Below are 26,700 nucleotides of genomic sequence, written 5' to 3'. Positions count from 1 at the left end.
GATGAAGCAATTCCCATAGACTGGCATAGGAAGAAATTCCTATAAAAATAGACTCTAAAAAAGTGAGAACTTTGGGGTCTGATTCTGCAAACCAACTTCCAGGAGCATCAGATGAGCATCTGACAAGGCCCTGCTCCCTCCTCATGTCCAGGCCACCTGGCCAGTGGCTTGGCATGAGCAACTCTAAGGCTGGTAACTATGATAACAACCTTGCAGAACCTGTGTGTGTGTGTGTGTGTGTGTGTGTGTGTGTGTGTGTATGAATGAATGTGTGAAGAAATATGAGATTGAATGGAATGTTATAGCTATAACTAACTGCTTACTATGATTCTTTCTGTATTCACAATAAATGTGGTATTTTGCCTTTGTCCCTTTAATAAGATCCTGCTGGTTTTTAATTTATTGGTATAACAGGACTAGATGACCTCCTGAGGTCCCTTCCAACCCTGATATTCTGTGATTCTGTGATCTTAATTCTGAAGTGCATATTTGTCCTGCTTGTCTGTATCTCATTTTCTGTAGTCTACTAAGGTGTATACTACTACTTACATTTTATTTTTATCGTTTTGAGGGGGGTGAAGGGGACATTACAACAGTCAGTGCTTATCTAGAACAAGCAGCAGTCAAGGAGTAGGGCAGTTTTCAAGTTTCCTTTTTGGAGATCAGCATATTGCCTTAATACTTTACTGACTGTGGGAACAAGGTTTTAAAGCTACTTGTACATAATTTGGAGTGCTGGTGGTTATGCTGCTATGTTGCAAACTCATTGAAACGTTGACAGGCACGTTATTTCTCCTTCACTGCTGACTTTGTCTAGAACTAAAAACAAGGAACTATTTTTTTTTAATTGGGACTCATGAGAATCCTTAACATTGTGTCCCTTTCCCTCCCCCAAATAATCAGTTTTATTCTTTGCGAATGGTATGTTTCTTTAAAGAAAATATCCTAAATCATAAATTAGAGGTTAGATCAGCAAAGAAGTTTTGTCCATGGTTTAAAAAGAGAGATTAGGTGACTGGTAGCCATGCTTGCAAGATCTTTTGTACCTGTCATTGGGGGGGCCAATGGAGACAGAGATACTTGAGAGCAGACTTCGGGTTCTCCCATTTTCTTTTTTCTTGGAGAGTGAACAAAGACCCTGTCAATCTGTGTGAGGATGCCATCTGTGTTTAACTCTCTGCCAGACTGTTACAGAATTTCACAAGAATTGATTTGAGAAAAATGCTGTTTTACTGTTACCCAGCTGATAGAGCTGGGATCAAGTGTGTGGGGGTGTGTGTGTGTGTCAGGAAACAACAGAAAGAAACAGTAAAGAGCGGCTTTATCCAGCTCTGAAACCTTGACCCAGTATTGTGAATAAGACGTCTAGCACACACGGTTAGTGGATAAAAGAGCCTGTCCTGATGAGAGCTACAGAAAAGGATAATTGTTTTAGGAAAATAAATCTCTCAAAGAAAAGCAAACCCATGTATGTTGGTTGACTGAAAATAAGGGAACAGCCTCCAGACAAATCCAATTACACTAGTGCCATATTTCCTTTATTAAATTTTATTTCAGTTAATTCATTTTTCTCCTGATTATTTGAAAATTGAAAACGACAGCTTGCAGACCTCCAACCAAAAAGTTTCTTGCTTTAGTTTTTAAAAAAGACTTACTGTTTGATATAAAACAAGCTTGTTATTTAAAACAAGATCTCTAATATGCGAAAGACCAACTAGTAACTACTAAATAGCTGAGACTGATGAACAGTATTTTAAAATGGAACCCTTCTGCCCATCAGAGTTGACAGCAACAAGGGCCGGGTTCAGTATCTAGGGATTCCATTCCAATACACAATGCAAAACCGGCTCGAGCTCCCACCCAGTGACCTGGGACAAATATATACCATCCCCACTAGGCGCCTCTAAGAGTCAATACTTCCCCTCTCGCAAGCACAGAGTCTGAGTGTAGCAAAAGCCTTTTAATAACAGAGAGAAACAATGTGGCATTATGTTGGGGAAAGACCACCAACAGGATTCATAACACAACCCATGAGCAAAAAAACCCACCCCAAGCAATTTGGGGCATGTCCTTTTCCTTTGGTTCTTGAGTCCAGCAACCCAAAGTCCCAAAAGTCCAACAACCCAAAAGTCTCTGTCCCTGGTCAGTGTAGCACCAGAGCTTGAAAGTTTATCTGCAGAGTTTTACCTCCCAACCTGGGTGGAGATGGGGGGGAGGGTGTTAAGGGGCACCTTACGTGGTCCTAAAGCCGATTGCTCCACCAGCTGTCCCACGAATCGCTCCTCTCTGCCAGCCGCACCCCATGAGCTGCTCCAGCTATCCCACAAACTGCTCCACTCCACCAGCTGCTCTGCTCTGCCCTGCCAGCTGTCCCATGAGCTGCTCCAGCCATCTCACGAGCCGCTCTGCTCTGCCACCTGTCCCGCAAACTGCTCCACAGTATATCTTCAGGCTCCCCCACTACTTAACACAACACTCAGTGATTTCAGCTCTTAGTAAGTTTAGCTCTTTCATGATTTCAGCCTGTAGTAGGGGGGCCTCAGTGCTGGTGCACCATTGGCCTAAAGTGAATTCAGCTCATCAGCCTGTAAATAGACTCCTAAAGGAATCAAAATTAGCTCTGATATTCCACAGTGGAAAGAGGAGGAAGTGCAATTAGTATGTAAGGCCCTCATCGGGGCCCCATAACACTAGGTATTAATACCTGTCCCCAGCCTCTGTCAATTCACTGAGTTTTGGAACCCATGTCCCTTGCCTAGCGAATGCTACTTTGTTGATGGCGAGTCCCTCCATCATAACAAAAGGCCAAGTACAGTTCCACTGTCCTTGATTCACATAATCAGGATAATTACAATTTATTCGTCCTGCCCCAATAACAGAGAAACTGGGGATCCCACAGCAGCCAAAGTGACCATTTGGGCAGCTTTGGGCTCATGCTAGGCGGGGTGCATGTGCCTATGCAAATGAGATTGGCCCCTGAAGTTTTTTTCCACAACTTACCACCAGATGTCAGGGTGGAGCTCATCCTGACTCTGCTTACGAAAATAATAACTTGATAGATGGACCATGGGGATTGCTATCAGGTTTTTATAGAATCCTAGAAATGTAGATGTAGAAAGGACCTTGGAAGGCCACCTAGTCCAGTCCCCTGAACTGAGGCAGAACTAAGTATTTCTAGACCGTCCCTGACAGGTGTTTGTCTAACCTGTTCTTAAAAACCTCCAATGATGGAGGTCCCACAGCCTTGTTAGGTGCTTAACTACCCTGACAGTTAACTACCCTAATGTCTAAGCTAAATCTTCCTTGCTGCAATTTAAGCCTGTTACTTCTTTATCCCTTGAGGACAGGGCAAAAATAATTTATCAGCCTTCTCTTTATAACAACCTTTTACGTACTTGAAGACATGGTCTCCCTCAGTCTTCTCTTCTCCAGACTAAACACATTTTTTTCAGTCTTTCATCATAGGTCATGTTTTCTAGACCTTTAGTCATTTTTTGTTGCTCTCCTCTGGACTTTCTCCATATTGTCCACATCTTTCCCTCAGTGTGGTGCCCAGAGCTGAACACACTAGTCTGGTTAAGGCATTATCAGTGCTGAATAGAATAGAAGAATTAATTCTCGTTTCTTGCTCACAACACTTCTGCTAATACATCCTATGATCACTTTTTTTGCAACAGTATTACATTGACTTATGTTTAGTTTGTGATCCACTATACTCCCCAGATCCTCTTCTGCAGTATTCCTTCCTAGGCACTCATTTCCCATTTTGTATTTGTGCAACTGAGTATTCCTTCCTAAGTGTAGTACTTTGCATGTGTCCTTACTGAATTTCATCCTATTTCAGATGATTTCTCCAGTTTGTCAAGATCATTTTGAATTCTAATCCTGTCCTCCCAGGTCCTCCTGTCCTCCCAAACCTCCCAGCTTGGCATCATCCACAGATTTTATAAGTGTATTCTCTATGCCATTGTACAAATTATTCATGAAGGTATTGACTAGAAGCGGACCTAGGACAGTTCTCTGCTAGATCCCACTCGTTATGTCCTTCTGGCTTGATTGTGAACCAGCAGTAACTACTCTCTGAGTACAGTTTTCCAACCAGTTGTGCACACACCGTTTAGTAGGTTCGTCTAGGCTATATTTCCCTAATTGTTTATGAGAAGGTCATGTGATATATCTCGACTTTAATAAACCTTTTGATACTGTATCACATCTTCTGCTTGTCCCTATCCGCAAGAATATTTGACATTATGGTTTGACATGGTTTGTTCTTCACAGATCCATGTTGACGGTTACTTATCACCTTGTTATCTTCTAGGTGTTTACAAATTGATTTTTTTTTGTATAATTTAAGTTTACTGGTCTATAATTCTCTGGATTGTTCTTATTACTCCTTTTATAGGTAGGTACTATGCTTCGCCTTTTCCAGTGCTCTGGGATCTCTCCTATCCCCCATGAGTTCTCAAAGATGATTGCTAATGGCTCAGAGATCTCTTCAGCTAGTTTCTTAAGTACTCCAGGATGTATTTCATTAGGTCCTGTCGACTTGGAGACATCTAAGTTGTCTAAGCAATATGTAATTTATTCTTCCCTTATTTTAGCCTCAGATCCTACTCCATTTACGCTGATGTTCGCTATGTTAGTTGTCTGATCACTACTAACCCATTTGGGAAAAACTGAAAGAAAAAGGGTATTTAACACTTTGGTCATGGCTGTGTTTTTTTGTTGTCTTTTTGTCCTCCTTGAGTAATGAGCTTTCTCTGGGTTTGGTCTTCCTCTTGCTTCTAATGTATTTGTAAAATATTTTCTTGTTACTATTTATGTCCTTTAGCTAGTTTAATCTCATTTTGTGCCATGGCCTGTTAAATTTTGTCCCCACATGCTTGTGGTGTTGTTTATATTCACCTTTTGTAATTTGACCTAGTTTCTACTTTTTGTTTGACTCGTTTTTGAGTTTCAGGTTGTTGAAGATATGGTTAAGGTCTCTTACCATACTTCCGATCTTTCCTGTGTATTGAGATAATTTGCTCTTGTGCCCTTAATAATGTCTTTTTACAAACCGCCAACTCTCTTGAATCTTTTTTCCCTTAGAGTTGCGTCCCACAGAATCTTATCTACCAATTCTTTGAGTTTGCTAAAGTCTGCTCTCTTGAAGTTCCACCTTCCATTCCTTAGAATCATGAACTCTTATAATTTCATGATCACTTTCACCTAAGCTGCCTTCCATGTTCACATTCTCAAGTAGTTTCTCCCTATTTGTCAGAATCAAATCTAGAACAGCCTTTCTGCTACTGTACTCGCTTTCTCCACCTTCTGTAATAAAAAGTTGTCTGCAGTGCATTCCAAGAACTTGTTGGATAAACTGTGTCCTGCTGTATTATTTTCCCAGCAATGTCTGGTTAGTTGAAGTCCCATACCATGACATCATTACCCTTGTTTTTTACCCCTTTTATGCTTCCCCAGAGACTTTCAGCAGGTTTGCCTTCCACTTCTATCTCTACCAATTATCTACCAATTATTAATGAAAAATAACATCATCTGACTCAGGAGCTGACATCAAGCTGTGAGATCTGTGTAACCATGCGCTCTATCTGTAATGGGTCAATGACTCCGTCGTAGTATGAGGTGGCTCAGCAGGGAGCCCTGCCTCAGTTTCCCTTTCTCTGGACTTCTCAAAAAACCCACATTCTGATTTGGCTGCCCTAGTGACTTGCCCCTCATGCTAAATCATTTAACGACAGTCCACAATTCTAAGCGTATACCTGTCCAAAAAGGACACAACCTCCCCCCCCCCCCCCGAGCCTAAACTCCAGTCTCAAGATGGACCAAGTCCCTCCATCCCAAGGGCATGGTCTGTCTTCTACTCAGATGCTCTTCATAAAGCGCTCTGGCTCAGTTTTCAGCCCTTCATGTTTTTTTTTTTTTTTTTCATTCTCTCCCTTTCAGCCCCTCCTGGGCTCCTTTGGGTTACTCCCTGCTCTTGTGCTGAGCAACAACTTCCTTCTGTCTCCCTCCTCTGCCTCACCCTTGGCCCTCTTATTTTTTTCTTAAGAGGCTTACATAAGCCATATGGCCTGCCAGTCACATGATCTTACTACTTCTCATCACCTGGGAGGTGAGCTAATTGCATCACAGGTGGGGCATCTTTGCATCTTAAAGGGCCAGGCATTCTGTGACCTGATCACTGTTATCTCCCTGTCCTCCCCTGTGCACTGTTAGCGTCTTGTCTTAAATTAGGTGGTTGACTTTTTTGGGACCGGGGACTAATTTGTTTTATATGTTGGCACAGAGTCCAGCACAGCCTTTGCGTACCAAGGGCAATACAAATAATAACAAAATGGAATATTAGGCCTTACGTTTCTGCATTTTCAGCAGGCTGTTTCTGATCATGGGGGTTGCTCCTTGTCTCCTCAGCAAAACCAACAGCCAGCTTTTTTCCCGTGTTGTTCCAGGAGTAGGGATGTAATTTGACTGTGCAAGGGTATTGCCTAGTTCTATTTTTATTTTTATTTTTTAAAGAAAGGATAACCTCAGCTCAGCTTTCTCCTCTCCTTTCCTGGGTGTTTAAGGGAGGGACTCTATATCCTGTGCTGGAGATACAAAATGCCTTTGGAGAAGGCAGAGTTCCATGCCCAGGTGCTGGAAGAGGTGCTTTTATATTTTTTCTCATTATTTTGACTTATTTTAAGTGTTTTATTATTGAGGAAAGGATTTTTTGCTCCCTGTTGAATCCTTGCTGTCTAATCAGAAATTCTGTTTCTCAGGTTTCACTTCCTGTTGTCATTCTGTTCATTCAGAATGAAAAGTGTGTGTGTGTGTGTGTGTGTGTGTGTGTGTGTAAAATGCTGACTGGCTTTTAGAAAATATATAACTAAAAATTTGCTGCAGTGTGTTGGAATTGTTTACGGTGTATGTTTGGGTGGAGAAGAGGGTACTTGTACATTTCTCAGTGACACAGTATTAGAAGATCTGTTAATTGATCAAGTGATGATATGCATCATAGGGCCGGGCCCTGATCCTGGCAGAGGATCAGTAAGTGAGGCACCTTAGTGCCATGCAGCATTGCAGTTGCACAGGGAATAACAGCTTATGCCTTTGGATCGCTTTGCAGCAACTCAGCTAGTAGCTTTAAAAATATTCTCCATGTACTTCTTGCAGTGCATGTATACAGTTAACTAACGTACCTAGAACAATTTAATAATGATGACTAACAAGCAACTTTTCATCCAGTGATCTTAAAGTGCTTTACAAAGGATTGCCTTGTCTACCCTTTGGTAAACACAACAGTGAAAAATACCTTATCCAATTGAAATGACAGGAAAATAATAGGTAGGCAGAATGCCACTGCCAAATTGGAATTTGGCCAGGACACTGGGGTTGACACCTATAGAGCTCTGTGAATATTGCTGTGGGATCTTTAATAATCTTAAGTGGTCAGACACTTAGTTTTACATGTCAACTGAAAGACAGCACCTCCAGCAACACAGTTTCCCCTAACAAGCTAGTGTATCCTCTCAATACTGACCTCTAGGGAAGAGTGCCATCTCCTGTAACACTGTCTGCAGGCTCTGAGTTTTGCTAAAAGATCTGCTCTAGTTCAAACAGGAATTAGAATCATAGAATATTAGGGTTGGAATCAGGAGGTCATCTAGTCCAATCCCCTGCTCAAAGCAGGACCAATCCCCAGCTACATCAATTTTATGTGGAAGCTAGTGTATGGAGATACCAGTGTTTGGGAGGCTTTTGTATCCAGAAGGGGTGGTGTGAAGGACGAGACAGTTGAGAATGAATGGAGGAGCCATTGTTGTATGCAGTTAGGGGAGAAGCTAGGAAAGCATACAGGGAGTGCTTCTAAATTTTCTTCATAGATTCCAGGGCCTGAAGGAACTGTTGTGATCTTCTAGTCTGATCACCTGTATAACACAGGCCATAGAACTTCTTCAAAATAATTCCTACAGTATATCCCTTAGAAAAATATCTAGTCTGGATTTAAAAATGGTGGGTGATAGAGAATCCACCATGACCACTGGTAAATTGTTCTAATGGTTAATTATGCTCAGTGATAAAAAATCCAGTCTGAATTTGTCTGGCTTTAATTTCCAGCCATTGGATTGTGTGATATCATTTTTTTTCTAAATTGAAGAGCCCATTATTAAATATTTGTTCCCCATCTAGGTACTTACAGACAGTAATCAAGTCACCCCTTGCTCTTCTCTTTGTTAAGCTGAGTAGACTGAACTCCTTGAGTCTGTCACTTTGAGGTAGGCTTTCTAATCCTTTAATCACTTTCATGGCTCTTCTCCAAACCCTCTCTGATTTATCAAGATACTTTTTGAATTGTAGATATCAGAACTGGACACAGTATTTCAGCAGTGGTCAGGCCAGTGCCAGATATAAAGATAAAATAACCTCTGTCCTCCTAATCGAGATTCCCCTGTTTATGCGCTGAAAAATCACAGTCGCCCTTTTGGCCACAGTGTTGAACTGGGAGCCACAAACCTCAAATCTTTTTCAGAGTCACTGCTTCTCAGGATAGAGTCCCCCCATTCTGTAAGTATGGCCTACATTCTTTGTTTCCTAGATGTATGTATTTACGTTTAGCTGTATTAAAATACATATTGTTTGCTTGCGTCCAGTTTAGTAAGAGATCCATATTGGTGACCTGCCTTGTTCATTATTTACCACTCCCCAATTTTTGTGTCATCTGTAAACCTCATCAGTGATGATTTTACATTTTCTTCCAGGTCATTAATAAAAACGTTAAATAGTGTAGGGCCAAGTTCTGGTCCCTGCGGGTCCCCTCTAGAAACACACTGACTCAATGATGATTCCCCATTTACAATTACATTTTGAGACCTATCAGTTAGCCACCTTTTAATCCATTGAATGTGTGCCATGTTAATTTTGTATCATTCTAGTTTTTTAATCAAAATGTCACGTTGTACTAAGTCAAATACCTTATAGAAGTCAAAGTATATTACATCACCACTATTATCTTTATTAACCAAACTTGATATCTGTTTTTGATGAGATTACAAGTAAATCTGACAGAATCTGTTTTTCATAAAACCGTGTTGACTGGCATTAATTATATTACCCTTTTTTAATTCTTTATTAATCGAGTCCAGTATCTTGCCTGAAATTGTTGTCAGCTGACAGGTTTATGATTACCTGGGTCATCCCATTTAGCCTTTTAAAATATTGTCACAACATAAGTCAGTCTTCTGGAACTTTTCTTGTGTTCCAAAACATATTGCAAGTCAACATTAACGGTCCTCAGCCAGATCTCTACTGTATAAGACAAAGTGGAAATGTGGTCAGATTTTGGTGGTAAAGTAAGATAGACTTGGCAGAAGTAGCTTGGCAGATTTATGGAGAAGGAGATGGGGAAGGTGGAAGCCAACATAAATGTTGCCACAATGGAGGGGTGAAGTTACTAGCAGTGGTGATAGAGAGAATGGATCAAATTAAGATTTTTAGAGGAAAAAGTGCTCTATTTAGTAAGGATTTGGTTGTGGCAAGAGAGAGGCATTAAAGAGGACACCATGATTATGAATTGGAAGAATTGTTATGCTACCATCAATGACAGGAAGCATTTTGGCTAAATGGGGACTGGGGACATGTTGAACCATCCACTGCAGTTGACTAGAATTCTGGGTAGTTGAAAAGTTCATGTAAATCAATTCCTGTCACACACAGTTCTTGAAGGGCTGAAATCAGGTTGAAGATGAGGTGCTCCCTATTCCAGTATCGAATCCAGACTGTTCGATGTCTGTTGTTCCCAGCTCACCATTGGACCCTAATTGCACTTGTGACACATCTTTGGATTGTAATTTACAGTAGAAGTTCTGACTGTTAGTGTAATTCCTAGCTATGTTGCTAGGAGAGAGGAGTGCAATGAAGGTCTCCTATTTGCATATACATTTGGAGGTCAGGCTTTGAAAGAGCCTGACCTCACTGTGCTCTCCGTGACAGCACAGAAAGTTTCTTCAGAGCATGCATAAACTATGTAGGGAGCCCCCTTCCCCGTGAATAGAATACCTTCATAAATGCATCCTTGTTATTGCATATACCTGCGTGTGCTGTGTATATTCTCTCATGTCTCCTTTCTCATTCATCAGTTCCTTCATTTTATTACAAGCCCCCAGTAGCAAATTTGTTCCCCACTCCTCTGCCTATTGTCTTCACTGCTCTCCATTTAGATGCCATGTTATAACACAGTGGAACTGTTTGAGCCAACGACAAGCTGCTAATTACTATTTTTATACTTGTTTACTCTTGCTCTGTTGGTCTCCACAATAGCATCTGATGGTTGTCACTAGTATGCTTACTGTGATGTTGGCTCTAATAAGAGCAAAACATATTTTGATGTTGTGCTAAATCGTTTGATAGACATTTAATTGCTCGAAAGTCCTCTGCGTAGAATTTCCATGGCCCTTTTCTGTGGACTGACATTAAAACTGTTGCTCTGATGTTTACATTTAATATCTATCCTGTAAGTACTATGTGTAATAAAGCTCCAGACAGTTACTGTACCTTAGGCTTAATGGATACTTTTCATTATAATTCAAGTTTTTACGTCGAGCTACTGAGCAAGGAAAATATTTGGCACCTCTCATTATAAATTACATTCATTTTTCAGGTGTACAAGTTTGTTTAGTTTATATGGTGAAAGAAATCCAAAATAAAGATGCATGTTAATAAAAAGATATGATAACATTGTAGGGTTGTACCAGAGATAGAGAGTAAAAATAATACTTAAATGAAATATTCACATTTCTTAGTGTTTTTACAATAGTGGGAAGAACACAAGTCTTCAGTCTTCATCAGCCAGAGTTTCAATAAACCAGCCTTAAAGGTGATCTGCAAATGGAATTGTGCATTTTTTGTCCTATGTGATCCATAAATAAAGGATTGAATTGCCTTTTTTTTGTTTGTTTATGGCTTTTGTCTTGGAAGCATAAAAAAAGTCAGTTTTGGTCTTTGCTTTACTAGAAGGCCAGGGGTGCTTTCTTGGTTCTTGCCTCTCAGACTTTTTTAAAAACAACGAGGAGTCCAGTAGCACCTTAAAGACTAACAGACTTATTTGGGCATAAGGTTTCGTGGTCAAAAACCACTTCTTCAGATGCATGGAGTGAAAATTACAGATACAAGCATAAATATACTGGCACAAGAAGAGAAGGGAGTTACTTTACAAGTGGAGAGCCAGTGATGACAAGGCCAATTCAATCAGGGTGGATGTGGTCCACTCTCAATAATTGATGAGGAGGTGTCAATACCAAGAGAGGGAAAATCGGTTTTATAGTGAGCCAGCCACTCCCAGTCCCTATTCAAGCCCAAATTAATGGTGTTAAATTTGCAAATGAATTGTAGCTCTGCAGTTTCTCTTTGAAGTGTGCTTTTGAAGTTTTTTTTGTTGCAGGATGGCTACTTTTAAATCGGTTACTGAATGTCCAGGGAGATTGACATGTTCTCCTACTGGCTTTTGTATGTTGCCATTCCTGATGTCTGATTTGTGTCCATTTATTCTTTTACATAGAGACTGTCTGGTTTGGCCAATGTACAGGGCAGAAGGGCACTGCTGGCACATGATGGCATATATCACATTAGTAGATGTGTAGGTGAATGAGCCCCTGAGGGTGTGGGTGATGTGGTTGGGTCCTATGATGATGTCGCTAGAGTAGATATGGGGACAGAGTAGGAAACGGGGTTTGTTACAGGGATTGGTTCCTGGGTTAGTGTTTCTGTGGTGTGGTGTGTAGTTGCTGGTGAGTGTTTGCTTCAGGTTGGGGGGCTGTCTTTAAGCAAGGACTGGCCTGCCTCCCATGGTTAGTGAGAGTGAGGTATCATTTTCCACGATAGGTTGTAGATCGTTGATGATGTGCTGGAGAGGTTTTAGCTGGGGCCTGTATGTGATGGCCAGTGCTGTTCTGTTATTTTCCTTGTTGTGTCTGTCCTGTAGTAGGTGACTTCTGGGTACCCGTCTGACTCTGTCAGTCTGTTTCCTCACTTCCCCAGGTGGGTATTTTAGTTTTAAGAGTGCTTGATAAAGATTTTGTAGGTGTTTGTCTCTGGGATTGGATCAAATACAGTTGTATCTTAGGGCTTGGCTGTAGATAATGGATTGTGTGATGTGTCCTAGATGGAAGCTGGAACATGTAGGTAAGAATATCGGTATAGGATGGTGTTTATGTGACCAGCACTTATTTGCAGTCTCTTGTCGAGGAAGTGGATCTCTTGTGTGGACTGATCCAGGCTGAGGTTGATGGTAGGGTGGAAATTGTTGAAATCCAGGTGGAATTCTTCAAGGGCCTCCTTCCCGTGGGTCCATATGATGAAGGTGTCATCAATGAAGCACAAGTAGAGGAGGGGCACTAGGGGATGAGAGCTGAGGAAGCGTTGTTCTAAGTCAGCCATAAAAATTTTGGCATACTGTGGGGCCATGCGGGTACCCAAAGCAGTGCCACTGACTTGAAGGTATAAGTTGTCCCCAAATCTGAAATGGTTGTGGGTGAGGACAAAGTTACAAAACTCAGCCACCAGGTGTGCCATGGCCTCATCAGGGATACTGTTCCTGACAGCTTGTAGTCCATCCTCTTGTGGAATATTGGTATAAAGAGCTTCTACGTCCATGGTGGCCAGGATGGTGTTTTAAGGAAGATCACCAATGCATTGTAGTTTCCTCAGGAAGTCGGTGGTGTCTCGAAGATAGCTAGGAGTGCAGGTAGTGTAGGGCCTGAGGAGAGTGTCCAAATAGCCAGATAATCTTGCTGTAAGAGTGCCAGTGCCTGAGATAATGGGGCGTCCAGGATTTCCAGGTTTATGGATCTTGGGTAGCAGATAGAATACTCCTGGTCTGGGCTCTAGGGGTGTGTCTGTGTAGATTTGCTCCCGTGCTGTAGCAGGGAGTTTCTTGAGCAGATGGTGTAGTTTCTTTTGGTATTTCTCAGTGCGATCGTAGGATAGTGGCCTGTAGAATGTGGTGTTGGAGAGTTGCCTGGCAGCCTCCTGTTCATAATCCAACCTATTCGTGATGACTACAGCACCTCCTTTGTCAGCTCCTTTGATTTATAATGTCAGAGTTATTTCTGAGGTTGTGGATGGCATTGCGTTCTGTACGGTTATGGGTCAAGTGATGCTTTTTGTTCACAATTTCAGCCTGTGCACGTCTGTGGAAGCATTCTATGTAGAAGTCCAGTCTGTCATTTTGACTGTCAGGAGGAGTCCACGCAGAATTCTTCTTGTATATTGGTAGGAGGGTTCCTGTGGGTCAGTGCTCTGTTCAGTGGTGTGTTGAAAATATTCTTTGAGTTGGAGATGGCGAAAGTGGGCTTCCAGATCACCGCAGAACTGTACCATGTGCATGGGGGTGGTGGGGCAGAAAGAGAGTCCCCAGAATAGGGCAGACTCTTCTTCTGGGCTAAGTGTGTGGTTGGATAGATTAACAATATTGTTGGGTGAGTTAAGGGTACCACTGTTGTAGACCACTGTGGCATGTAGGAGTTTAGATAGTTTACTGTTCTTTTTCCTCTGTAGAGAAGTAAAGTGTGCGTTGTAAATGGCTTTTCTTGTTTTTGTAAAGTCCAGCCATGTTTTTTAAAGTTCAGCTACCCTTTAGTAAAACAAAATCATTTGAACCACAGCCTGCTTCCATTAGACCTGCCATATATTGCTATGCGCCTGCTCATTTTACCTTAAACATCTTTTGCACCTCTCCTACTGGCTAGTCCTATATACCTCCTCTACTTTGGAGAATGATGGTGCCAGCCTCTTCCTGGTTGGTGGCCCCTCCCCTCCCGAATTGGGCTAGACAGAAAATTGGGGGGGATTGCGCTAAACATCTTGTGGGCATGCGCCACCCTTATTTTTGCAGCTCTACGCTGCTGCTGGTGGCAGCGGTGCCTTCAGAGCTGGGAGCTCGGCCAGCAGCTGCCACTCTCTGGCCTTCCAGCTTTGAAGGCAGCACCGGCGCCACCAGCAGCAGCAGAGAAGTAAGGGTGACAATACCATACCATGCTACCCTTACTTCTGAGTAATGTTTGACCTTTGTGCTGGGAGGAGTGGCTATGGGGTGCTAAGGCAATTTTGGGGGCTACTATAGTTCCCACAAGTCTCCCCCCCGCCCAGCGCTGCCCCTGACTTGTGTAGATATTCATAGTATGATACTTTTATTTTTTACACAGCTTTGATAAGCAGTGAAATAGTTAAGCATGTTGACATTTAAAGTATTGTCACTGAGTTAGAACCCACTGAAACTAATGGGGCTGTTCACACACCAGAGCTGTTATTTCAGGCTCTCTGGAAACACGGGCAGGCATCTTTGCATTGATTATACTTGCTTCACTGTCATAAAAGTTAGAGGCCCTTTTTGAAAATGAAAAGCAGAGAACCTGGAGAACTGTTGAGAGGTCTGCCTGCTTCTCCTGACTTGTCCTTCATGCCACCCCTGTGCTACTACATTTGGGAAACACTGCATTAATTGCAAGACCAGGGTTTTGAGTCTTAAACAGAATTTGTCCTCCAGGAGACTGTAAGGTATTTGAGTTAAATAGATGCCAGCAGAACAAACGAACTGAAGAATTTTTAAAGAGTCCAACTAAAAATCATTTCCCTGTCAATCAGATTTCACATGATTGACGCTGTGAAGTCATGGTCTCTGTAGTTCTCCAGTTGTTCAGAGTTTTTGAGGAAAGGCAACTCCTGAATTTCTAATTTGAAGTAAAATAAGAAATGTTCATGTTCTCTTTGTACATCATAAAATTATAAAGAGGCTGTTGTTAGTTTAGGTCTAGGTAAAGACTCTGTTCATTTTCTCTTCAGTTTTGATACCAATGGACACATCTACTCTAATCCAGCTGTTTTTTAGATGGTGCTCTCAAAGCTTTCAGTAACTCCATGGTTTTTATTTAGCATTCCAAATTACAGTAATATAAAATCTTGTTCATGGAGATTCCTTTTAGTGTGTGTGTGTGTGTACGCTAGAAAGGCAAATCATTTACAGAATTCAGTGAAATGGAGACCTGTATTTACAAGCTAAGCATGCTTGTATGCAAATGTTCAAGTTGGAGAATATTTATTTTGACTGAGAGGTTGTCTGTATGTTACTTTTTATGTAATAGTTCCTTTGAAGATAGTTTTCAAAGGTTTGTTTAGTTTCCACCACATACTAGAGGAAATGTTCACAAGAGAGAGAGACTTCCTGATGTGTTATTTATGAGTTTCCTGCATAGGGATTAACTTTCAGAAAACATTACAAGTAAATTACAGCTATTCTATAAATTGTCATGCAGTGTGATACAATAAAACCTTCATAACTAAAGTGCCAAAAAGTATTTTTGACTATCCTCTACGTCACTTGTTTGAAAATTATTGTTTGCAGAAAAATGATCAGTTTAACCTGCACAGGATACAAATTTTATTCAGGTTACTCTGTGGTCTGTGTGAGGGATCAAAAGTTTCAATCAGGCTGCAACATTTGAATTCCAATTGAAAGTTACTCTAGTTTGAAATACAGGTTGAAAGGTTTACACACTAAGAATATATCCCATGCAAGCAGAGTGCCAGGATAGTGCTCAGAGTTTCATTCTTGTGTAAATCCAGAGTAACTACATTGAAGTGAATTGGGTATTCCGGGTTTAAAGTAACTAAGGGTAGACTCTGACTGTATGGTGTTTTGTCACACTGAATGCCAAGAGCTATGTACTATTGTATTACCCTTGTATGTAACAAGCATGCCATTTCTCAGTACTGTAGCTGGGAGGCTTACATGTTTCTATATTTTGCTCTCCCATAACAACAACAAACTGTGCTTTTAATAAAAGGTCACACTTGTAGTGATAAGTGAACCTCAAAGAGGTTTGAGGCAGGGTAAACTTCTGATAAGCATCCAAACAAAACGTATTTGGGAGGGAGGCTCGCATCAATGGGGCACTGTTAGCCAACAGCAGAAGATTAAAGTTCTCTAAAAAGCTTTTCAAGTTGTCTATGGAATGTCTAGACTGCAGTCACTAGGTGTGATTGCAGCTGGAACTGACCTACTCGAGCTAACTTTAATCTAGCTAGTTTGGGTCCTGGAACAGTGAAGCCATGGCAACGTGAGCTTCCGAGTGGGCTAGTCCCACAAGTAATTGCCCAGTGTTTCAGGCAGATATGTACAGTCTGTGCTGAAGCTTCTGCTGCTGCAGCTTCACTGCTCCAGGAACCAAGCTAGTAAGATTAAGGGTATGCTGGCTTGAGCAGCAATCATCCCAGTGACTGCAGTCTAGACATACCCTTAGGCTTATGAAAAATGAGAATATTCTTTGCTTATATGGTCATTTCTAAAAGAAGCGAAATAATCTTAATTATTTCTTATTTGCATTGCTCCTTTGATGCTATTTCTAGCAAGGGGGATTTCTAATCTTTGGTTTTTGTATATTATGTTTTTTTTCTTAAATAATAGAATCAGACCACAGCTAGCCAAAGAGAAGATTGAAGGATGCCATATTTGCACATCTGTCACACCTGGCGAACCTCAGGTGTTCCTGGGAAAAGATAAGGCCTTCACTTTTGATTATGTGTTCAACATTGACTCACAGCAAGAGGAGATCTATGATCAATGTGTAGAAAAACTGATTGAAGGGTGCTTTGAAGGATATAACGCCACTGTTTTTGCTTATGGCCAGGTAAGCCTTACAGTTTAATTTTAGATATTTGTTTATGAGCAAATGCAAGAAATTTCCAGTAACTACAGTTTTAGTAATGTTTTAAAATGTGTGAACCTGTTTGTTTTAAAAAGCATTTTGTAAGGAATACTATATAGAAGGTTTATATAGAGCCTTTGGCCTGAAGGATGCCAGTTCAAATGCAGTGTAGATAAATATATATTTATCATATATTTGAATTTATAGAAGTGCTAAAAAAGGCCATGAATCCATATGCTCTAGGTGCCTGTCATGTAACTTAAAAATATATCCTAAGTGCACCAGTACAATTTAACCACCAGTAAACCAGTGCCCTTTCCCTCCTCCTTCTTGAGCTGTTCCACACCATTACCTGAGCTGTTACACACCCTTTCTTTTCCCCCCGTATTTTCAGATGCCTGGGGGGAAAATGTGCTTTGCAATATGTCCTGAAGGCTATCAGATGTGGGCTATTTCAAACAAAGTTTGGGGAACAAATTCCAAAGCCGAGAAGCTCTTGCAGGAAACAATGTGCTAGCAGCCCCCTATTGATTTGAAATCAAGTGAAGGCACTGGTCTCAGGAGACCTGGGTTCAGACTTCTGCTTAGAACTTGTCTTCATTCAGAACAAAAGGTGTGTTCTTAACTCCATTTAGTTAACTTGAGATAAAATCCTAGTGAAGACAAGGCAGATTATAGTTTCACATGAGTTAGCAGGGTGAGTTAAACCTCCATAGTCTTTGGGTATGTCTGCAGTTCAAGCCAGAGGTCTAAACTCTTGCTTCAGAAAACATACCCATGCTAGCGTCGATCAAGCTGGCATGCTAAAAGTAGAGTGTAGTCCTGTTGGCCTGAGTGTTGGGAGGAGCTAGCCACCCCAAGTAAGAACCTATTGTCTCGGACAAGCCACTAGCCCCTTGCACTGCCTTGGTTATGCTATTTTTATCATGCTAGCTTGATCAGAGCTAGCGTGGATATGTCTCCTCATCCGGAATTTACACCTCCAGCTGCAAGTGCAGGCATACCCTTTAATTCAACCTGCTAACTCATGTGAAAACTACAAACTGCCTTGTCTTCGCTAGGATTTTACCTCAAAGTTGAAAACACACATTTTTTCTTAGTAAAGTCACAGCCAAGTCTTTCTGTGTTTCAGTTCCTCATCAGTAAAATGGGGATGATAGTACTTTCCTACCTCAAAAGATACTTTGATGATAAATAAAATAATGAATGTGATACCACAATGAGAGCCATGTAATAACCAAGGTAGATAATTGAAAATAGTGCTAGCACAATTGGCTCTAATGACACATTAGTTGGCACTCTCAACAGAAATGACTAAATGGGCTTGGAAATGGGCACTATCCACTTTGTCTTGGAGATGAGGGCTGAAGCATTTTGTCAGTACCATAGGAGAAGTTTGAACTGCCCCTGTCTGTGCTGTACCTGTTCTGTGGATAAGCGGAGGATTTTGATTTCCAACATGGTCAGTCAAGCACTTTTCACAAGCATTTCATTCATAAAGAAAACCTTTTTAAAGAAATCAAAGTAGTGTATCTGCTGTAGAATTTATATAACTTCTACTTTATCTCCATTTTTAGAAATGCTTCTGTTATCTTACTGTGTGTGGTATCTTTGTAAAGCAATTAGTAAGAGCTGTGACTTAACAGAAGTGCCTACCTTTCATATAATGGTAGTGTTCACCAGCAACTTTATTGTCCCTTTTGACATGATCCAAGATTGTGTGCCTTTAATATATGCTACTTCTTAAATTCAGACAGGCGCTGGCAAAACATACACCATGGGAACAGGATTTGATGTCAACATAACGGAAGACGAACAGGGCATTATATCACGTGCTGTTAAACACCTTTTTAAATGTATTGAAGAAAAAAAGCAAGCTGCTATTAAACAAGAACTTCCATCTCCAGAATTCAAAGTGAATGCCCAGTTCTTAGAGGTAAACTTTGTTTACATAGCTATCTCTCTGGAAAGTCAGTGAAATATTTCTGTATCCCAATATCTACTTATTAAGTAGTTCTTCTCATGTAAGATATTTTAAATTTATTATTTTGCTTTTTTCCTTTAGGATTTCATGAGGACATTTATGGTATTTGATTTGGCTCTTGAATTTATAAAAAGAGACTTTACGATCTAATTCTAATTCATTCTTTTTCCAGCAGGTAGTAAATTATTTTTGGCAGGTCCATTTACAATGTATTTTGAAATATAGAAAACAGTTTGTATACATGCATATTTAAAGTAATCATATCCCTTTCTGTACCATTTATGTGGTCATGGGAACAATCTCATAATCACGTTTTTTTTAAAGCTATGGAATAAACTGAAAACTATGAAGTAGATTGCATTTACTTCATGCTTCTGAACAGTAACCTGTTCCATGCCCATTCATTTAACTCTGCCAAGAATATCTCTAATATTCCAGTGCTGTTAGTAGGTTTGTTACAGCCATCATTTGAAAGCTGACTGACTGACTTAAAATATTTTTTTCCCTAGTCCCTGGCAATACTGAAATTTTGAAGATCTCTGCACTGCAACTGTAAGGTCCACTGGCAGCTCCTTTGCTATTTAGCCCACCAAGAATTGTGTCCTCAAGTTATTCCCTAGCTGTGACCAGCATCATGGTTACAGGAATACTGCTCCTCTGTCCCCTCTGTGGTCGATCCGAGTGCATCTCTCCCTACCCTCCCCCAAGTTGCCAGGCCTTGTGATTTTACCTATGTTGGAGAGGAATTTGACAATTTTCTCTCTGAAACTGGGCCCTGGGCTACAGTACCCTGTATATCAAATGTTCTTTCCTGCAGGTCCAAATGAGTTCTAGCATCTGTGGTTCTTCCCTTCAGGCATCTGTGATCAGTGATATACAGTGACACAACAACCTTCTTAAAACCAAAGTATTGTTTATTTATCAGCCAGAACAAAGCATTAGAGAAACTGCCTACGCGCATGTCTTATCTAAAGTCTTACCATCCCGTGAAGGTACCCCACGCAAGCCTAACTTCTTCAGACATCCCCAGCAGAGTGTTGTGTGTCTGTCTGGCTCTCCTGAATAAAGAGTGTTCTTTTTAAAATCCTACTACAGTTCTTTTTCTTTCCTGTTCATGACCCTTTTCTGGTCCTGGAATTGTCTTTTAACCCTGAAGTGTTTTGTTGAGGAGTGGCTTATCTTGAGCCATTCTTTTCCCTTCCTGCTGAATTCATTGTATAAACCATGGAACACATTGAATTTCTGCATATGGATCTGCCTTTAAACACACGAGGGGCAGGGTAAGCCGCTTCCGGGTTGCCCTTTGCCCTGCACCCAGTGAAAGCCCACCTCTGTGTCGTGAAAGCAATTCATATGGAGTTGTAGAGGCAGCTGCTGGCAGAAGAAGCCCTGACAGCATGGTTCCACATATGGGATGTGGCCTGGGAGCTGGAGTTTAAGAAGTTTGAAACCTGTGGCTATTGACTTCTAACACCATACATTAGGATTTGTGGCTTTTGCAAACTACAGACTTCTCATAGGCTATAACAAAATATATTCAGTAACTAGAATATTAAACTAGCACGCATTCCCCAAAAATATCCAAAGGGGCAGCCTCATTGAGGTCAGCACAATATAACTAATGTGAAGTATCTAAGACATGCCATTTTTGGGATACAAAATGGCAACAAATACTTAAGCGTTTGACAAAGTGACCAGCTCTAATATAGTTTTTGGTGCTTATCTTATGTCATTTAACTTGTAAATGGTCGAAAGGATTTTCACATATTTCTGGAAATATTCCTCTCTTTGCTAGGACTAAAATGGATAGCTTTGACCCCAAGAAATTTTCCAAAGGTTGTAAGTAAGTGAGTATAAGCAGGTTATATAAAACACCATATGATATAGTCTTTAACTATTACATTTGCTAAAGGAAAATCTTACCTTTAATAGATCATCCATCTATGCTAATTAGATGTTAAATAATTTTTCAGTCTTATTTTATGCTAGATGTTTCTTTTTAATTTAAAATTTGTAAATTATAAAATTTAATTTATAAAATAAACTAAAAAATGTTTTCCTTATCTGTTCTTGCACAAATTACATAACTTGCCCGAGCCTTTCATGAACAAAGGTATTCAGTTGCTCCTGGCCAAATATTTCTGCACTTGACAGGTCTTCCTGAATTGCTTCTGTGGACCAATCCTTCATTGCAATGTTTTGCAGTGTGTTGGAGGCTGGCTCACTAGTGAATAATTTGAATCTTTAAAATGTTTTTAACACTTTATTTTCATCAACACGAACACGTTGTTTTCTTGCTCTTGTGGATTAATCGCAAGTCATTTGATCAAGTCCAAGACGAAACAGTTTTGTGGTTTGGGCTGAAATTTGGGCATGTAGGTTATAGGAGAGCCCATCTGCTGTGTGCTGAGGCTGTTCTTGTGATGCCTATAATTCAGGCTCCACTTTTACCAGTGGCATCGAGCCATTCTTGGTAGTGGTCCTGATCTATCTGATTGAATCTGTGATTTGAACATTTCACAACCCAGTTGCCTGCATGGAACTCTTCAAATACCTCTAGAGGGAGCTGGTTCAATTCTGCTTACTCCACAGATTCCCATCAAGCCTAATTTGTGCGGTCATATCAATGAAAGAATGGAAGCTTTTGTTTTGTTTTTGTTGAAAGCACACCAGTGAAACTCCCGAATTCCATCCCGTTGAGCTCAGGTGAAAAGTAAGAGGATACACCCCATACCCATGTACTGTCACAAGTATGAGAAATTGGGATGGTTGGTTGCGTTACTCAGCACAAATGATACCATCTGGTCACATAAATTTACTGATGACAGAATAGACACTAGATTATAGTAATCTTCTGCAGCATCAGATTTTGCAAAATCCAGGAGCTTTTCTTTAAGTTTCTTGTCATGTTGCTGTAGATCACTTAGAAGTTGTGGTAATATCAATTGCCACATTGCCTGTAAAGTGATCTTTCGTGCATGAGTGGCTTTTGTATATTTTTTACCAGCAATGCTTTATTGTTCATCTACATAAAATTCCACTTTCAGTCCACACACTTGACAATTCAGAATCCTTTGTATGCTGTCTCAGAACTTTTAGGAAGTTCACGGATATGTGTAGGCCTCCTAAATGTGGAAACTTTACATTCTTAGCTCCATCAGAGCATGGTAGAGTGGTGGATGAACCATCAAGGCTACGTGTTTCTGCTGAAGATATGCGACTGATGCATATCTTTTTACAACGGTATTCGATGTATAATCTTCATGAGCTGGGGGCTGACTGATAGGCATGTAGTTAATGGAGAGTTATTGTTACAGTGATTTTCATTCAAACTTGTCCAGACAGATTTTGGATTTTCAAGCTGATGTTTGAGGGGAAAAAAGCTGTATCCTATGCTTGTGATTTCAGAGCTTACTGGAAATCATGTATGTGTCCATTAAACCATTTTGCTAGGACATCTTCATTGAATTTTGATTCTGCTGTACCTTCTGTGATATTAGCAGGAAAGATGGTGTTCACTGCATGTGGCACATTCAAAGTAGCATGATTAGTTGGCTCTGAGGCCTGCAGTATCAGATCAGAGGGGGTGCTCTCTGCCAGGCTGCATACTGTGTGGCATGAAATATGTTTTGCTCATCAAGTGTATGGTCATTTGTATCAATCTTATCTGCAGTGAAATAAGTAAATCTTCCTTTAACCAAGTTTGATGGGATCACTCTTCCATCCTCATTCATTGTCATCAGTGTGTTCTTGCCCAATACTATGCCAACTAAAAGTAGGTCCTTGTAGCTGAGACAGCACTCAGTGTTGTGAGTTGTTTTTTGGTTTTCTTTAAATCTTGTCGCCTGGTGAAGGGTGCTTCCAAGCCCAACATGTTTGGGTGTCCACTTCTTACCTCTTTACACTGTAAATAAAATCTTGTGCAATACTTAACACCCTAGATTGTTTATATGATTTCTGTTTCACATCTTCTCATAGTTCTACAATGTTATCTTCTGTGTCCTCCTCCTCCTCAGCTTCTTCAACTTCCCCTACCTCAAGAATAGACTGGCCACGTAAGAGAAGTCACAAAAACATGGATACACTTTTTGGCACACAAGCTAGAGTGACGGGTTGGATCCCCCGCTTCTGGAGTGCCACCTGTTGTACTGGGATTTCACTGAGCCTCTCCTGCTCAACCAGCCAGGGTTCCATCTTTGTGCTTTGCTGAATTAGGCTCTCCGGCCTCTTGCAGCACACACATACAGGCAGGGCCACTCCCCACTGCAGTCACAGACTGAAGTCAGCTCTGTGTGAGAGGACTTCCCCAGCACTCATGTGCACACCCCTTTTGGGAGATAAACCCAGAATAATACTGTCTTGCTGTCAAGACTAATTCCTCACTCTGGCACTTCGAGTGCAGAAGGTGGGGGCCTGCAAGGATTCTAAAAATTAATACCAGCCACTCCAGGCTTGTATTAAACTCCCAAGGTTACAGCTTTTCTCTGACCTTGGATTGGTAGATGCTGCCACCACCCAAGTGCAGAACCCCTTTGAGAGCCCAGGAAGGTTCCCTTGAGAATTTCTTGCTCTGAGGTACCCTCAAGTCCTTTCACCCCGCTCTCCGGGGAAGAGCTGAGAAGGAAGGGGAGTAAAAATAAAAACGGAAATCAGCTGTTGCTACCAGCTAATTAAACAACATGTGCAAAAAACCTTGTAAGACAAAAATCCAATTCTGTTCTTAAAAAAGGTAAATTTTAGTAAAAAAAAAAAAAAAAAAAAAAAAAAAAGAAAACAAACACATCTGGGAACTCGGGCTATTGCTAGATTTTAAAAGAACAACTACAGGGTTTAAGCACCAAAAATAGCTTTTTTGAGGTCCAGCTTAAAGTTTACAAGCAAAAGAAAAGCACCTGGGGTTAGCACAGAGGAATCCACAAGCCATAACAAAATAAAAGGGATAACCCTAATTGTATCTTCCTAGACGTTTCCTGATCTATTTACGTATTCAGGGATTTTAAATGTATAGTTTCTAGATATGATAGTGATGATTTTTTTCATACCTGGCCCAAGCTTCTTACAGCATGGCTGCTCCCTGTCTGCCTCTCCCCGGGAGAACAACAACAGACAGACAAAAGGGGAGTCTTGTTTCAATTTTAAAAAGTTCTAGTCTTTCCATTGGCTCTTTTGGCCAGGTGCCCACTCACTTCCTTTTACCTATGCATAGCAGTGAGACTTTTTAACCCTTTACAGGTAGAGCAATTAGAGAACAGCTACTAAGAGGGATTTTATAGCTACTGGCTGGCTGGGTGTCCATAAAAGGGAGCTATTCCCCACCCCCCCCATTTATCACACTTGCACTGTATAGAAAAATCTACACAGCACAAGCTCATAAAAATCCGCCCTCTGCCTCAATGTGAAGAGAGATGTGCACAACTTCTTGTCTTCCCCCCCATTAGAAATTACATAAACTGGGTTTTATTATAAACAAGAAATAAGTTTATTAACTAAAAAAGGTGAATTTTAAGTGGTTAAAGGGATATCAAACAGAACAGAGCAGATTACCTTAGTTAATAAACAAAAACTGCAGACTGAGCTTAACACACTAGATAGATAGGATACAAATAAACAGATTCTCACCCTGAGTGATAAACAGGCTGGCAGATTCTTAAGGCACCAGTTGCCTTGGCTTTCCCAGGTTTTCTTACACAGGCTAAAGATCTTAGCCTGGGACCATCACTTCTCACAGTTCAGTCTTTGTTCCTCAGGTGTGTTGTTGTAAGGAGAGTGAGGACCCATTGATGTTGTCATTGTCCCTCTTTTATATCTTCCCCCCACTTGGAAAGCTTTTTTTTCTGTGACCTGGGTCAAACAGTTCCCACTGTATAGAGCTATCTCTGAGAGATTTCTATTGCACACAGTTCCTGGGGTAATTCTTATGCCTGTGTGCATTTCTTCAATAAGCCACTAACGTTGTTTGGCCTCATCCAATGTGGCACATTTGAAATACAGAGACATGGTTAATTTTCCCAGCTTCAGATACAGAAATGATACATGCATATAGATTGGATGAACACACTCAGTAAATCAGAACCTTTCCAATGATACCTTATATGAACCATCTTGTATAAAGTATATCTTAGTTATACCATATTCATATCATAACCATATTTCCATAAAGAATATGGGGTGTAACATCACAGCTAGTGCTTCTTTCTTGCTGACATTTAGCCCATGGTGAGCCCAGAACGAGCAAGTATACTGAGTGTAATTTCATTGCTACTTGTACCAGATCAATCTTGTAAATTGGAGTGGTTCATAAATTTTCTTCTCCTGCACTGTCTAACAATTTCAGGCACTGATAATGTTTGTCTCTCTGAAGCAGGTTGGTCACATAAGACAATGAATTTGTAAGCACCATCAAGAAGTAGAATATGTTTTTCTTTGAAAGTTGACATGCGACTTGCAAGTGAATGTGGGACCTCTCCACTGGCATCATTTGAGAGAAAACAGTAACTAGTCCATACCCGTGACAGTTCCAAAATACTGCCTTTTTCAGCACAATGTTTTAACTCATTAGTAAGGCAGACCATTGCCATGTCAGTACAACTATGAAAGATTCCATGCTTAATTTTTGTTACTTGCATCCAGAAATGCTTATAGCAATTAGCGTGGTATTTCTCATCTGAGGCTGTAAGGTCATTTACACCAGCTACATGTACGGTGAGCTCCTGTTCATGCCCTGCTGCCTCAAATATTTGTTTCTTGATTTTGAATGTTGTTACAGAAGAAAGTTTTTATTTGGAACTTCCATCCTGGCAGAAAAATGCAAAGACTCCAGTTCACTCGGGGGACCTTGCTCTGTAGCATTGTTGAGGTTTTGGTCATTGTAACTCTAGATTGGGTTTGCAGTTCATCCTTATTCTTTGATGAAGTAACATCAGTGGATTTACGAAGTCTGCTAATTTTACCTTTGTGTACGTTGCATAAAAGTTTTTATGCCAAAGTAAAAATTGTGTGCATGCAGGTTGAAGAGCTGTTAGGGATGCAATTAATAGAATTCTATTTTGGAAATCCTTGAGTTTGTCTTGCATTGGTTGCCTTTTGTATTGTAACCAATCCCTGTTCACTGGAAGTCCTTCTTCATTTGTTGGAAAATATTATTTTTCTCATTAGATGTTGTTGAGGGAAAGGTTCAAGACTGTCTCCATGTTTTGTCTATGGAATACCTGAGAAACAATAAATTTAATTATTAACTACTGCATGAATGTTGAATAAATGATAAATGTTTATCAGTATGTAGCTTATGCCATGGCAATCCAAATCAATACTCAATTCATGTAGACTATAAGCAAAAGTCAGTTTTAGGTTAGTTTAGGGCTTAGGGCTAATAATTACCTAATACTAATGTTTATTTTTGTAAGAGAGGAACTTATGGAAACAAACTATATCATACTATGTTGTGTATGGTACTTTGTGAAATACATAGCAGTGCATTTAATTCCTTTACATATCAAAATACCTCAAAAGCATTAGTTTACTTAACATTAAGTGTTGTCATTACTGCAAAACCAACAAAATTCAAGTGCATTTCATTATGTGACCAGAGGAAGAAGAGAGTATGATCTTCAACAGAGATTGCTCCCTGTGTTTTCTGATAGCACAGTATTCCAAATTTGGAGCATATTCCATATTGAGTACCTCTCCTTTACTTTCTATTTGGTTGGGGTTTTTTTGAGTTATAAATGGTAGCCATTTTCTTTTTTGTTTTTACTTATCTTAAAGTTCAAAATTCAGCTTGGTAAACATCACTTTCAGATTCACCACATTCAAATTAAGAAAGAAAATATGTTTACCAAGTTTTTTCCAGAAATGTTTTATTTCATTAATATCAGTTTATCTGGGAATTTGGCCTATTTACAACTCTGCTTCTGTGTAAGAGGGTGGGAGGGCTAATATGGTTACAATATGGCCCAGTGTCACCTGTCCCCTCTCTCACTTGGTAATTCCGTGACCCTGGACTAGGGGCACTTAAGGCCAATGGCATTTGTGCTC

At 40.4% G+C, this 26,700-nt stretch overlaps 1 protein-coding gene across 12 annotated transcripts in view; it reads left to right on the top strand.

The window, feature by feature from the left end:
- The window catches only part of KIF21A (kinesin family member 21A), a 177,671-nt gene that overhangs the window by 50,503 nt on the left and 100,468 nt on the right, over positions 1-26,700 (top strand). For all 12 annotated transcript variants that reach the window (XM_074942440.1, XM_074942433.1, XM_074942441.1 and 9 more), the window contains exons 2-3: positions 16,442-16,664; positions 18,436-18,618. In XM_074942440.1, the coding sequence (XP_074798541.1) occupies positions 16,442-16,664; positions 18,436-18,618 (406 nt within the window). The remainder of the gene's footprint in view (positions 1-16,441; positions 16,665-18,435; positions 18,619-26,700) is intronic.

The sequence above is a fragment of the Natator depressus genome, chromosome 1 (genome assembly GCF_965152275.1).
Source record: "Natator depressus isolate rNatDep1 chromosome 1, rNatDep2.hap1, whole genome shotgun sequence".
Taxonomy (NCBI): Eukaryota; Metazoa; Chordata; order Testudines; family Cheloniidae; genus Natator; species Natator depressus.
This window is presented reverse-complemented; position numbering and strand designations above follow the sequence as displayed.